We start from the raw sequence: 13,432 nt of genomic DNA, 5'->3' as shown, positions 1-13,432 counted from the left end.
GAATCAGAAACCAAACTCCTGCTTTCGGGTTCTTCCAGGAACCCTTGTCCCTGGAGCCCCTGCTAACCCTTCATGTTCTCTTTCCCTTTCAGTTCATGGCTCCGTGCTGTCCCTGGCCTCCAGTGCCTCCTCCACGTACTCCTCAGTAAGAGCATTGCCTTCCCTCTCCCACCCCCTCCCCTTCTGTTCCCCACCATCCCATGTTCTCTGGAGCCTCCTTTGGTTGGGTAACTGGGTAGGAGTGGGGCTCCTGTCTCTTTGTTACCCCGATGGATCAGTGGTGGGGAGGGGAGGGTCCCTAGAACTTGGAGCACTTGTTTGGGTGCCTCTGGTCCTCAGCGTTCTTTCTGGTCTCACCACCAATTTCCCTTCCTTTGAAAAATGAGAGTTCCCTTGTTATAGAGCCCTCTCTGTGCCACGGTAAGTAGGAAGCTTTTACAGCAATGTCCTAATACTCTAGAAACTAGAGTCTTCACTGTGAGAGTTGAGCTGGCGTGTATTGTGAGCCACTGTGCACAGCATTTGGCTTTCGGGTATTTGATTCTTACCATTTTTTTACTCCCTCAGGGTGCTGTCAGTAAGGGTTAGTTTTCAAATCAACCAAAGTTTCATTTCCTAGCCTTCTCAACAGCAACAAAGTTGGCTGAAAAGAAAGTAGAGAAATTATTTTTAAAATTTACTTTTTTTTTTTTTTTGGAAACACTCTTGCTAATTTGCTGAGTTGCCCAGGCTGGGCTTGAACTTGTGATTCTCCTGCCTCAGCCTCCCTAAGTGCTAGGACTACAGGCATGTACCACCAATCCCAGCTGAGAAATCTTTTATTAAAAACCTAGTTTAGGTCTGAGGCTGGTAAGGAGCGGGGTCAGGAAGTAAGCTTCACTATCTCTGCACCTTTGAATCGAGCTTCTTCAAGTCTGCCCTGCCACTGGGGCCTGGCTTCTCTCTTTCTGTAGTAACACCTCCTTTCTCTCTCTCCCTCTTTCTCCTGTGCTGCCTGCTTCAGGCTGAGGAGAGGATGCAATCTGAGGTAGGGTCCAAAGCCTTTCCCTCTGCTTGTTAACACCACTACACCTGGTCTTCCTTCCAAATCTACTTCCTGGGCCGTTAGTAGTTTTGCCTTTCTCTTCCTTTTGCAGCAAATCCGGAAGCTTCGTAGGGAACTGGAATCATCCCAGGAAAAAGTGGCCACCCTGACCTCGCAGCTTTCTGCCAATGTGAGTACCTGAAGCACGAAAAGACCAGGCCACTTATTGTCACCATCATTATGATAAATTCTGCCAAGGAAAAAGAGTCAGACAAAAAGGAAGATTATGCCCTGGCCTTAGATGCTAAGGGAGTGGGTTTCCACAGCTCCGCTACAGCAGAGTCACCACCATTTTCACAGTGGGCCATTTTGCCGCCGCCCTAATTGACAGGTTTGATAGGTTGGTGTCTAGTGGTCTTTGACTTTTCCTAGACAGAGAAGAGGTTTCCCAGGGGATCTGCAGGGAAACCAAAAAGGCCTTGCCATCAACTGTGAACAGAAATAAGTATGGATTTAATTATACAGCCCTCAGGGTCCTTTCTCATTGTCTCAGGGCATGTCTGTGTCTTTGTTGACACCTCGTACCTGGGAAGCACAGAAGTAGCCAGGATCCTGCCTGGTGATCACTTCCAAGCCTAACTCCCATTCTGGCTTGATCTTTCCTTTACAGCCACCCACCTGATGCCCTGAGCTTTAGGTTGGGATGCAGTGTTTTTTGTATTTGCCCTCAGCTTGCCCTCATTATGTCCATTCAGAATCTTTCCTTAGGCCTTAGTTTTTCTATTCTGTGAGATGGGGAGAAAAGAAGCCACTTCATCTAACCAGGTTGTGGTAGTTTCTCCCCTGAGGTCAAGTTACAGGCAGAGAACATAAGAGGCATTTTTCCCAAAGCTATAAACAACAGCTGAGCCGGATCTGTAGGAGCTTTCCAAGTGTTTGCACAAAAAGTAACCATGTCTCCAATTTCCGCAGTAGTTTCTGGGTTTTTTTCTCTTCTTTTCCTCTCTGGGGAAACCAGCTGTCAGGCTCAGGGGTCTATTCCTTGGAATCAGGTAGAATCTCCACCAAAACTATGCATCTTCCCAATCTATTTCAGCAGCAGGTCCTCACCACATTGATTTCTTTTTTCCCTCGACCCTCAGCTCATAAATTGTATACTTACTGGCTTGTTTAATGTTCATGGCAAGCACTTGTCCCCACTCTTGGGGACCCATTGCAGTTCCAACCTGAACAGACCCATCTTTTCTCTCCCCCGTGCCACACTCACCCAGCCCACTGGCCTGGGTCACATCGTGCACACCCCAGGAAATTCATGTCTGGGAGATGCTGGGGGAGAGGCGCCAGGGAGGCAGAGAACATTATTATGTCTGATTCATTTACACTGCAGTCTGTCAGCCATCGTGCTGTCAAGACTAGGCGAGGGCCAAGAAAATGAATTTAGAGGGCGATTTTTCTTAGAACAGGAAGTTCCATTCGGCTAAAAGAGAACAAACTAAATACCCAGACACAGTGCATTCTGAGTCTAGAAGCAGATTTTAGCTGAGGGTCAGAGCCCTGCCCTCAAGCAGGAGATGTGATGCCAGAACCCCAGGAAGGTCTCAGAGCTCTCTAGTGTCCCCTGGTGCTGAGCCAGACTTTTGTCATATTACATGGCACTTCCAAACTACTGAGGCTGAGGGTACAACCCGTATCAGGATGGGCCCAGGCTGCTCTCTCAGTGTGACCCCTCCACCCTGGGCCCAACGGCAGCCTAGGCTGCGGTTGGGATTAAAGGAGGGATCAGAGTAGGAGATAGAAATGTGAGAGAAGAGTAGAAAACCCTAGGCCTCAAGATGAAGAGAAGCCAGCACAGAAAAGCACACAAGAGGCCAGGAGTTCTTGGGACTCATAGAATTTCAGAGACTACCAGCTGCCTGTCTCCAGTCACACCAGGATGTAGAGAAGACCTGAGATGAGGAAGACAGAAGTGAAAGAAAGCTGCTTGTGTTGGGACATTCTGCTAAGGGACAGAGGCCTTGACAGATTTACAGTGAAAGTGGAAGGAAAGGCTCAGATGGGAGGAAAGGGACTGACTTTAGGTGTGGTCCAATGAAAGTAGACTGTTTCCTATTTCAGGGGCACTGGGTGACAACTAGAGTCAACCCACCAAGGAGGGATACTTGCAAGCCAATAGGAAGCAGCGAGTTCCACATGAAGGGCCTCCCAGCACGGATCCATGAGTTCTTGCTAGGGTTACCAGCTTGTTCTCAAATGGCTATTTCTCCACCCTTGAGTGTTCCCCTTTCTGGTTCCATGCCTTATTCTCCCCACCCTCTCTATACATCCTCCTGCCAGTTGGCCAGCAAGAGTTCAAACCTACTCAACATGGCTTTAAATCACCCTTCAGCCCCTGCTGCCCAGCCTGCCTCTATCCTGCACCCCTCACAAAGCAGTCCTGACACCTAGTGGCCAAACTGGGAAATGGCCCTGAGGTTTCTAGTCACTTCCGCTCAAGCCCTACGAAATGGGGTGGAATAGGGGGGATTAAAGCAAGGACAGCTCCAAAGCAAAAGATGAGTTCAGAATGCAGACCACCTTGGGTGAGTGCAGAGGTGGAGGAGATGTACCAGACAGATTCTCCTAGGAGTTTATCTGGGGCTAATCCCTACACGGTAGAGGAGTTAAACCAAAGTAATGGGACAGACCCCAGGGGATGTGATCCTCCCATGTCACAAGCCTGCTATGCACATATCACATAAAGCAGAGGGACTGTCCCACCTCTGGTAGATGATAGGTACTGGAGCCCATCTCCAGGAGCCTCCTAAAGCCTGCTTTCTTCATTATTTAAAAACCTGATTTCTGCCAGAAGATGTTGATTCTACCTCGATTCGGTATTTTAAAATCATCACAAGATGTAGTGGCCTTGGTCAGCTCTGTTAAAGCGACTTCTTTCCCCCAGCCCGGCACAGTTTAAGATCCTTCTGTGTTTGTTCTAGGCTAACCTAGTGGCTGCTTTTGAGCAGAGCCTGGTGAACATGACATCTCGCTTACGGCACCTGGCAGAGACCGCGGAGGAGAAGGTGAGAGCTAAAAAAGGGGGTTCTGGGCCCAGCCAGCACTGCCCTCCTCCTCTTGCTCACCAGTGCCAGTTCCTCCCACCCTGGTGTCATCTGGATTCTTACGTGTCCCCTCAGCCCAGTGTCACCATCCTCCCTGCCCCAATTCCCTGTCTTTGTCTATTAAGTTTGGGAAAATTACAGGACTTAGCCAGTGGCCTGGCACATTGTAGGTGCTGGTGCTTATGCCAAATGACAAATGACACTGCTTTCATTTCACTCTTAGGACACTGAGCTGCTGGATTTGCGGGAAACCATAGATTTTCTGAAGAAAAAGAACTCTGAGGCTCAAGCAGTCATTCAGGGAGCCCTGAATGCCTCAGACACCACCCCTAAAGGTAGGACAGCCAGCAGCAGGTTGCTGCAAAATGGGGAAAGAATGAGGAGGAAAGATCACTGCAGCTTTCCATCCGGGCCTACAATGTACTGGCTGTGGAAGTTTCTGGAAGCTGAGGACCCTTAGATGCCCTCTAGGGATGCCTGGACAGGTCAGTGATTTGTGCCAGAGGCATGGCCCCACCATCCCCAGCCTGAGGGCACATGGAGGAGATCTGTCATCCTCACAGGTTGTCTCCTTGTCTTTAGGTCAGAACCAAAGAGCTGTCAAGGACAATCATTAAAATAGCACTTTACATTTTTACCCAAATAGGTTGTCTACACTGGTACTTATAATTTTATTCCATCCTCACTTCAGTGGTCGAGGGTGATGCAATGTACTCTTTGGAGGAGGTGGATGGCCAAAGCTCACATAGGTCGCCTGGGCCTGGGATTCGGTAACTCGTCAGGCTTGAGTACAGATGGCTGGTAATCAGAAGCCTTAAAACTTGGCAACTCCACCTCCAGTCAGACCTCTGGGGCAGCTTGTCTCAGAATAAAAATTAAAAAGATCTGTTTCGCAAGTGGGAAAGAAACCAAGAGATGGTGGGAGGGAGAAGTAAAAAGAATTAAGATGTGTACACATACCAACTCCCCACAATGACTGTAGTCATTATGTACTGCAAACATGCACTGGAGAAAAAGAAAAAGAAAAGCAAGAAAGGGCTGGGGATGTAGCTCAGTGTGAAGGCTCCAGATTTAATTCCCAGTACCAGAGAGAGAGAGAGAGAAAGAGAGAGAGAGAGAGAGAGAGAGAGAGAGAGAGAGAGAGAAGGAAATGAACATTTTCAAGTCAGAACTCCATTGACTGTTCCTCCATTGACTGTTCCTCCCTCCATCGATTATATTATCTAATCATTATTTATTTTCTGTCATCTTGTTGGAAAGAGCTATTCCATCTGGCCACAAACAGTCCCTTACCTAATGCTTTGAGCACTCCAACCGTGACACACCCCTACGCACATACTCTCCTTTCTTTCACTCTGGCCTTTTAGTCTGCCTTTGTGTTTGTGTTTGCTTTTGTTTTGTCTTTTGAGACAGGGTCTCACTATGTAGTTCAGGCTAGGCTAGAACTCACAGTGATCATCCTACCTCAGCCTCTGAGTGCTGAAAGCCAGACAATGAGTGCTAAAAAAAGAGAGAAAAACGCTCACACACACACTACTGACCCCTCGAATTTCCAAGATTTGGCCATCGACATCTTCTTTCTTCATTGAACCCCTCTAGCTTCTGAGTCATGTCCCCATCTCAGTCTCCTCCTTCTACTCTGATTCCTTCATGGAACCTCCTCAAGTACTGGTGTCATATCTAGCCTATACTTCTTTTTTTTTTTAAGACTACGTCTAACCAGGTAGCCCATGCTGGCCTGATCTTCCTACCTTGGTCCATAATTTCCATAACCCTCTATCTTTTTTTGTTTTAAATTGAGATATGATTCACAAATCATAACATTCACCCTTGTGAAGCACATCACTGATTGTTTTTAGCATATTTAAAGGCTGTGCAAGGCTGTGTGGTAGAGCTCTTGCCTAACATGGGTGAGGTCCTGAGTTCCATCCCGAGTATCTAACAACCACCACCAAAAAAGGTTATACAGCCATGGCCACCAGCTAATTCCAGGGCATTTCCCTTAAAAAGGCACCCCAATCCTGTGAGTAGCACTCACTAATTTCCCCTCCTCTCATTTCCTGGATACCACTAATCTATTTTCTGTTTTTGGATTTGCCTATTTTGGACATTTAATATAAAAGGAATCCTATGATGTATGGTCTTTTGTGGTTGGCTGCTTTCACCCAGTAGAATGTTTCCAAGATTCAGCCATGTGGTATCAGTGTGTCAGTACATCAGTGTGTTAGTACATTTCTGACTAATATTCCACTGTGTAGATATAGTGTTTCCTGGAAAACAAGACCTAGCTGGAAAATAATCAGCCTTGAAAACTAGAGATCAAAAAATAGCAGCCCCAGTCAGCCTACGTGGGTCTCACCTGCCTTACAGAGTAGCCATCAAGCAAGAGAATCATGATGGCTGATGAGTCAAGGACAGGCTGATTGGGCAGGCATTTGTGATCTCTAATTTTCAAGGCTGGCTTATTTTCTGGCTACCTTTTGTCTCCAGGGAAAGATGCTACTACATTTTGTTTATCAGTTCATCAACTGATTGACATTGAATTGTTTTCATTTTTGTCTGTTATGAGCAATACTATAATGAATATTCACAAATTAGCTTTTGTGTAACCATATACCCTCAGTTCCCCGGGATATATATTTACAAGTAGAGTATCGGGACCACATGGTAACTTTGTGTTTGACTTTTTGAGGTACTGTCAGGCTATTTGCTAAAGTAATTACAGCATTTTTATTCCTGCTAACAATGTGTGAGGATTCCAATTTCTTCACATCCTTACCAATTTTTCATTGCCTTCTTTTTTGTTATAGACATCCTGGTGGGTGTGAATGTGATTGTGCTTTTGACTTTAGTTTTCCTGTTGGCTAATGATGTAGAAGATTGCTACATGTGTTTATTTGATATTTGTGGTACTGTCATGAGCAATGTGTATTCAGCTCATTCACTAGTCTTAAAATCAGGTTGTTTTTTTATTGTTCAGCTAAGAATTTTTTTATATGGGGTAGTGGACTCTTATCAGATAAATTATTTGCAAATATCCTCTCTCATTCTGTGTGTTGTATTTTCACACCTTAAGGGTGTCCTTTGAAAAACAATAATTTTCTGTTTTGATGAAATAAAATATCTGAGGGTTTTTTTTTTGTTTGCTTGCCTTTATTTTTTTTTGAAACAAGGTCTCATTATGCAGATATGATCTATCTAATTCCTTTTACAACTGGATATCCAGTTGCCCAGACACTATTTGTTGAAAAGACCACTTTTCCCCATTGAATTGTCTTGGCATCCTTTAGGAAATGAGCTGGCCAATACTGTGTGGGTTTATTTCAGATGCGCTCTATTCCCATCATCTGTAGGTCTAGGCTTAATCAGCACCACATTATCTCAATTATTATAATTGTGTAGTACATTTTAAAATCCAGATGTTGGAGCCGGGTGTGGTGGCTCACACGTGTAATCCAGCACTCGGAAGGCTGAGGCAGGAGGATCATTGTGAGTTCAAGACCAGCCTGGGCTACAAAGTGAGCTCAAGGCCAGCCTGAACTGCATAGAGAGACCCTGTCTCAAAAAAAAAAAAAAAGAAAAAAAATTACAAAATTAAATTGAGATGTCTGAGTTCTAGGGCCTTTGGCTACTTCATACCCTATCCATTTCCATGTGAATTTTAGGGTTACTTTGTCATCTCTATTTTTAAAAAGTCAGCTGAGATTTTTGGTAGATTATGTTGATTCTGTGTCTCAATTTTAACAATATCTTAACAATATCAGATCTTAAAAATCCATGAACATGGTGTGCCTTTTCATTTATTTAGATATTTTTCTATTTGTCTTGGTGATATTTTGCAACTTTGATGATAAAAGTTTCATTGTTTTTACTAAACTTATTTTTATGCTAGTATAAGTAGAATTGTTTTCTCAATTTCTCTTTTAAGTTATTAAGTTATTTCTCTTTTAAGTTATATAGAAATACAAACCAAGGATGGTGACATACCCTCATAATTCCAGCCACTGGCAGGCTAAGGCAAGAAAATGTCATATCTGAGTCCAGTCTGTCAATTCATTGAGACCTTTTCTCAAAAAATACAAAGGGCTCAGGATGCAGCTCGGTAGTGGGCCCTTGCCTAGTGTGTGCAGATCCTATTTAGGTTCAATTCCCAGTGCCACAGAGAAAATAAAATGCAGTTGATTTTTGTCTGCTTATTAATCTTGTATCCTACTAACTTACTAGGCTCATTTAGCTCATAGTTTTCCAACTTCTGCCTAATCTGTATTTCTATCCGGCTCTGTATTTCTGTCCTAAGTTCCTCTTTACAGTTGTAGACATTTCCACCTCATTGACCTCAGAGGTATCTCTTAATTTAGTATTTCCAAAATTAAAAGCCATGGGCTGGGGTTTAGCTCAGCGGCACAAGCGCATGTCTGGCAAGTGCGAAGTCAAGAGTTTGATCCCTAGTAAACCCCCCCCCCCCGCAAAAGTTAAAAGCCACCCTGTCTACCCCCTTTACAAATACACAAGCCAACCATCAGCTGAGACTACAGCCTTGCTCATCTCAGGAATTATCTGCTTGGCCACCTAGACCACAAATAGGAGTTATCCTTGACTCCTTACTGTTCCATCCTGTGCAGTAAATTAGTGCTCGTTCCCATATGCACCTCAATTACATTCCTCCTTGCTTCTGGATTAGTACAGCCATTCCCTAATTTATCTTGTCTTGCTCCAGGGTTTCTTTTACACTACCTCCAAAGCAATTCACTTTTATCAGTTAAGATCAGAACGTGTTCCAATTCCAGTTTGAACTAGATATTAGGCAAAAGGATATTGTTGTTGTGGTGGTTGTTGTTGTTGTTGTTGTTGTTGTGTGTGTGTGTGAGAGAGAGAGAGAGAGAGAGGCAGAAAGATAGAGATATTGTGAGGTGGTGTCCTTCGCAAAACATGCATCCTGGAGTGTTCGCTCAGTGGTTTAATGTCATTTAAATTTTCAGTTAGGTAGAGGACACAGGGGTGTTCACTATACTATCCTTTATGTTTTTCTGTGTGTTTGAAACATTTCAGGAAAGCAAGCTGAACAGGGAAAGAATGCATTTCAAGCCCTTTAACATGTACTTGTTCTCCTCCTGGACCAGCCAAACCTTTAGCCTTACCTCACATCCCTCTCTTGTATGTGCTATCCGCCCACAATAGTACCACTTACGGTAATCGAACATTGCCCTGATGTTAGGCTTTTCTCTAAGCATCTGACATATAGTAATTCATTTGTTCCAGATAAAAACTTATGAAGTATGTTTTATAAATAAATAAGATCAGAGAAAATAATTTATTGAAACACCACTCATAAGTGAGCAATCTAGAATATTTCTTTTCCTTTTTTTTTTTTTTTTTTTTTTTCTGGGAAATTGCACTCAGGACCTTGCATTTGCCAGGCAGGCACTTGTGCCGTTAAACCGTATCCCTGACCCAGATCTGGAATGTTCTGCTATTTTTAATTTTACAAATACATTTTGCTCTTCAGATATATATGCTTGCTAAATGAATGCTTTTTTTTTTTTTTTTTGCTTTGAGCTTTAATATTATCCTCAGTTCTTATTGATCCAGGCTTAATTTGATCAGGAAAAGGCTAGGAGCTTTCAAAGAGCTAATGCTTATTAAGCCATGATGCCTAACTTTATTTAATTTGTAAACAAGTAAGAAATTTACATGGCACAAAATTCAGAATGCACAGATTTTTTTTTCTTTTTACTTTTTGAGTATTAACCATTCTATAATATATCTTTTGCTCTCAAAAATACCTTTGTACAGGTTGCTTATTTATTTTTGTGGTACAGGGGCTTGTACTCAAGCCTTTGCACTGAGTTATATTCCAAGGGTTTTTTTCTCTTTTTTTTTTTTTTTTTCATTCTTTATTTTGAGATAGATTCTAAGTTGCCCAGGCTGGACTCACATGCAGTCTTGCTATCTCAGGCTCCCAGAGCGCTGGGATTACAGGTGCACATCACTGCTCCCAGCTGTGTATTTTTATTTAATTGATAGGCTCATAGCTAATCAAAACCTCCCAAATTATAGATAAATACATGTACTTGTATGTAGCCATGCTTCATTTTGTTTTTCATATACTAATTTCAATTAAATTAATTTTTTATCATAAAAGTAATAATACTCTGGGGCAATTATAAACTGTGGGTTGGCAAACCATGGTCCATTAGCCAAATCTGATTTGTGTGTGTGCGTGTGTGTGTGTGTGTGTGTGTGTGTGTGTGTGTGTGTATTATTGGGGCTTGAACCCAGGGCCTTTATGCTGAGCTATATTCCCTGCTCTCTTCATTTATTTTGCAACAGTAAACTGCCAAGTTGCTCAGGCTGAATTCTAACTTGTGATCCTCCTGCCTCAGCTTCCCAGAGTGCCAGGATTATAAGCATGTGCTACCACACTTGGTTTCACCACTAGTTCTTAAATAAAATGTTAATAACACACAGCATGATCATTATACACATATTATATGTGGCTGCTTTAATAGCAGAGCTGACTGAGGCATATGTTATGGCCACAAAGCCTGAAATATTTACTCTTTGATCCTTTACAATAAAAGTAAACTACAGAAAAAGATATGTGGTAAAATATAAAATCACTTTCTCAGAACCATTCCTCAAGTCCCACTTCCCAAAGGTAAGTACTGCTAAGAGTTCTTATGCATCTTTCTAGATACAAGCAAATATGTCAATTTTTACTAAATAATAGGTTTTTTTATTTTGTTTTGTTTTTGATGTTTTGAGACAGGGTCTTGCTATGCAGTTCAGGCTGGCCTTGAGCTCACTTTGTAGCCCAGGCTGATCTCAACCAACCATCCTCCTGCCTCAGCATCCCATGTGCTGGATTATGGGCATATTCCACCATCTCTGCCTTTCTCTCTCTCTCTCTTTCTCTCTCTCTCTCTCTCTCTCTCTCTCTCTCTCTCTCTCTCTCTCTCTTTCTGCTGGGGATCAAACTCATGACCTTGTGCTTGCCAGGCAGACACTGCTGTGCTATATCCCCAGCCTGTATTGTCTCTTTTTTAGAATTTTATTTTAAAGAGAATAAAACCAAACAAAATAAAGCCAATCAAAACAAAACAATGAAAGTGATACATGACTTCAAAACAAGATAATAGGGGCAGGGAGGTCTGCGGTTGAATTTTGCTCCTGCATCCTGACATTTTCCTGTGTTCCTCCACATCAGCCCATTGCTGCATCCTGGGTGCTCCTGCATTGGCTGCCAGTCCCTCCGTGTAGTGCATTGGACGAGGCACCTATGTTCCTCTGATCCAGGGTTCCTAGAGTGGTGGACAAGAATGGGGCAGTGATTCTCCCTGATAGCAGCGGGGGCCTTGAGGCATGGCTTCTTCTCCCAGTTCATATACTCTTGAAAATTTTTCACACCCTTTCAAAATAACCAAAGTACTTTGACTATCATTAAACAAAGAATTTTCTGTTTTAAAAGCTCTGTTAGTTTCAACAGATTTTAAGTAGAATTCTAAGACACTGTCTTCCTTGTAACACTGAGGGAAAATTATAGTTTAAAGATCTATTTTTGGAGCTAGGCATGGTGGTATACACCTGTAATCCCAGCACTCAAGAGGCTCAAGCAGGAGGATTGCTGTAAATTCAAGGCCAGTCTGGGCTACTTAGTGTGAGTTCAAGGCTAGGCTGAACTGCATAGTGAGACCCTGCCTTTAAAAAAAAAAATCTGGTTTTGGAATAGACAGAGTAAGAAATAGCCAAGTACAAATATTACCTCTCTGCTTAATAGCTCTTGTTTATAGAATAGTTACAAGCAGTCACTTATCTAACTAGTCTCCTATATCTGGTCTAGTTTCTTACTTCTTTTTTGTCATTATTAACAGTTTTTTAAAAAGGTCTTGTGACATTGCACTGTAGTTACACAAGATGTTAACGTTAGACTGGGTTAAAAAGCATCTTTGCAGCTTTTCAATAATCTGTTATGATTCTCAAATAGAGTTTTAAAACTCTAATAATGCTATGCTTTTGTCACAAAATCTCTGCTGCCCATGACCAAGCAGAGGTTACAAGGGCGTATTTTCTTTAGAAGGCATGTGGGGCTCCCCTGACCTGACCTGACCCAACCCAAACTCCATGCTCGCCTCTTTCTGTGCTCCTGAAGCTGCCCTGGCTGCCTGCCCGAAGCCCCGCACAGCACAGCCAAAACCCTGCACAGTGCCTTTGCATGCACTTTCTCCAGCCTCAAACATTTTGCCAGCGTTCCAGCCAAGGTCTTTCTCTCCTCTCCTTACTCTATCCTTTCCTTCCCTGCTGTAGAAGAGTGGAGCATTTTTATGTCATTACAGCCTTCTCTGACAGCCGAGATTTTCTAGCCACCAGATGAGAGAACTGAAGGCAATTTAGGTTAAATGCAGGGCACGTGACTACTTATGCTTGTCGCTGGACCACAGGCAGCCAAGTATTGGTGGAGAAATCATTAAAAATGATAGGGTTGGGGCTGGGGATTTAGCTCAGCGGCATAAGCGCCTGCCTTGCAAGCAGGCAGTCATGAGTTCGATCCTCAGTACCGATAAAAAGAAAAAAGACAAAAAAAAAAAAAAAAAGATAGGGTGATGTCTGCGTGGAAGTATAGAAGGCCCACTCTGAGTAAGTCCTCAGACCGATTCAAGCTTACTTTGTGACACTTCTGTTTCCCCTAGCCTGTGAGTTTCTTGAGAATAGGGCTCATTTCTTAATGTTTACCATTAGCATTGTTTCAGAGTTAGGATGCGTTTGGCATTCTGTAAATGTTTTCTGAATAGATGTTTCAAAAAGCAAATACTGTACACCGAGGAGTCTGTTGATTCTCTTCCCCTCTTCTCTCCCATAGCTAGAGTTGCCTTGAATCTCACGACGTCTCTAAATCTACTTCTATGTTCTTACTCCCTTTCCTTGGTCCCAGAGCTCCGGATCAAGAGACAGAACTCCTCAGATAGCATCTCAAGCCTCAACAGCATCACCAGCCATTCCAGCATTGGCAGCAGCAAGGATGCTGAAGCCAAAAAAAAGAAGAAAAAGAGTTGGGTGGGTAAAGGTTTGGGGCCGGGACCACGTAGACCCATGTGGACACCTTCACCTCAGCACAGGGTTGATCCTGCCAGGATTAACCAAGCAGCAGTCCCTTCTAGTCCTAAACCTATTTTCTGTCTGCGCAGGGCAGTTCCCTACTTGTCACAGGCTCTTCCTCAACCTTAAACACCCCTGCTTTCGTGGGACTGTCCGTATGATGTGGTCCAGCGTATGGCCACAGACAGAAATGGAGAAAATGCTCAGGAAGTTATGA

At 43.3% G+C, this 13,432-nt stretch overlaps 1 protein-coding gene across 5 annotated transcripts in view; it reads left to right on the top strand.

Moving 5' to 3' along the window:
* Positions 1-13,432, top strand: part of Nav1 (neuron navigator 1) — a 252,435-nt gene that overhangs the window by 213,926 nt on the left and 25,077 nt on the right. For 3 of the 5 annotated variants that reach the window (XM_063239987.1, XM_005005909.3, XM_063239989.1), the window contains 6 exons: positions 93-145; positions 1,004-1,027; positions 1,137-1,214; positions 4,000-4,083; positions 4,346-4,457; positions 13,052-13,173. In XM_063239987.1, coding sequence (XP_063096057.1) covers positions 93-145; positions 1,004-1,027; positions 1,137-1,214; positions 4,000-4,083; positions 4,346-4,457; positions 13,052-13,173 — 473 coding nt within the window. The remainder of the gene's footprint in view (positions 1-92; positions 146-1,003; positions 1,028-1,136; positions 1,215-3,999; positions 4,084-4,345; positions 4,458-13,051; positions 13,174-13,432) is intronic. The other 2 variants (XM_063239988.1, XM_063239986.1) reach the window with 1 other exon arrangement.

Source organism: Cavia porcellus, unplaced genomic scaffold (genome assembly GCF_034190915.1).
Source record: "Cavia porcellus strain 051 isolate PalLab524CR breed Dunkin Hartley unplaced genomic scaffold, mCavPor4.1 scaffold_29, whole genome shotgun sequence".
In the NCBI taxonomy this organism is placed as follows: domain Eukaryota; kingdom Metazoa; phylum Chordata; class Mammalia; order Rodentia; family Caviidae; genus Cavia; species Cavia porcellus.
Note: the sequence above shows the minus strand (reverse complement) of the source record. Positions and strands in the feature narration are given on the sequence as shown.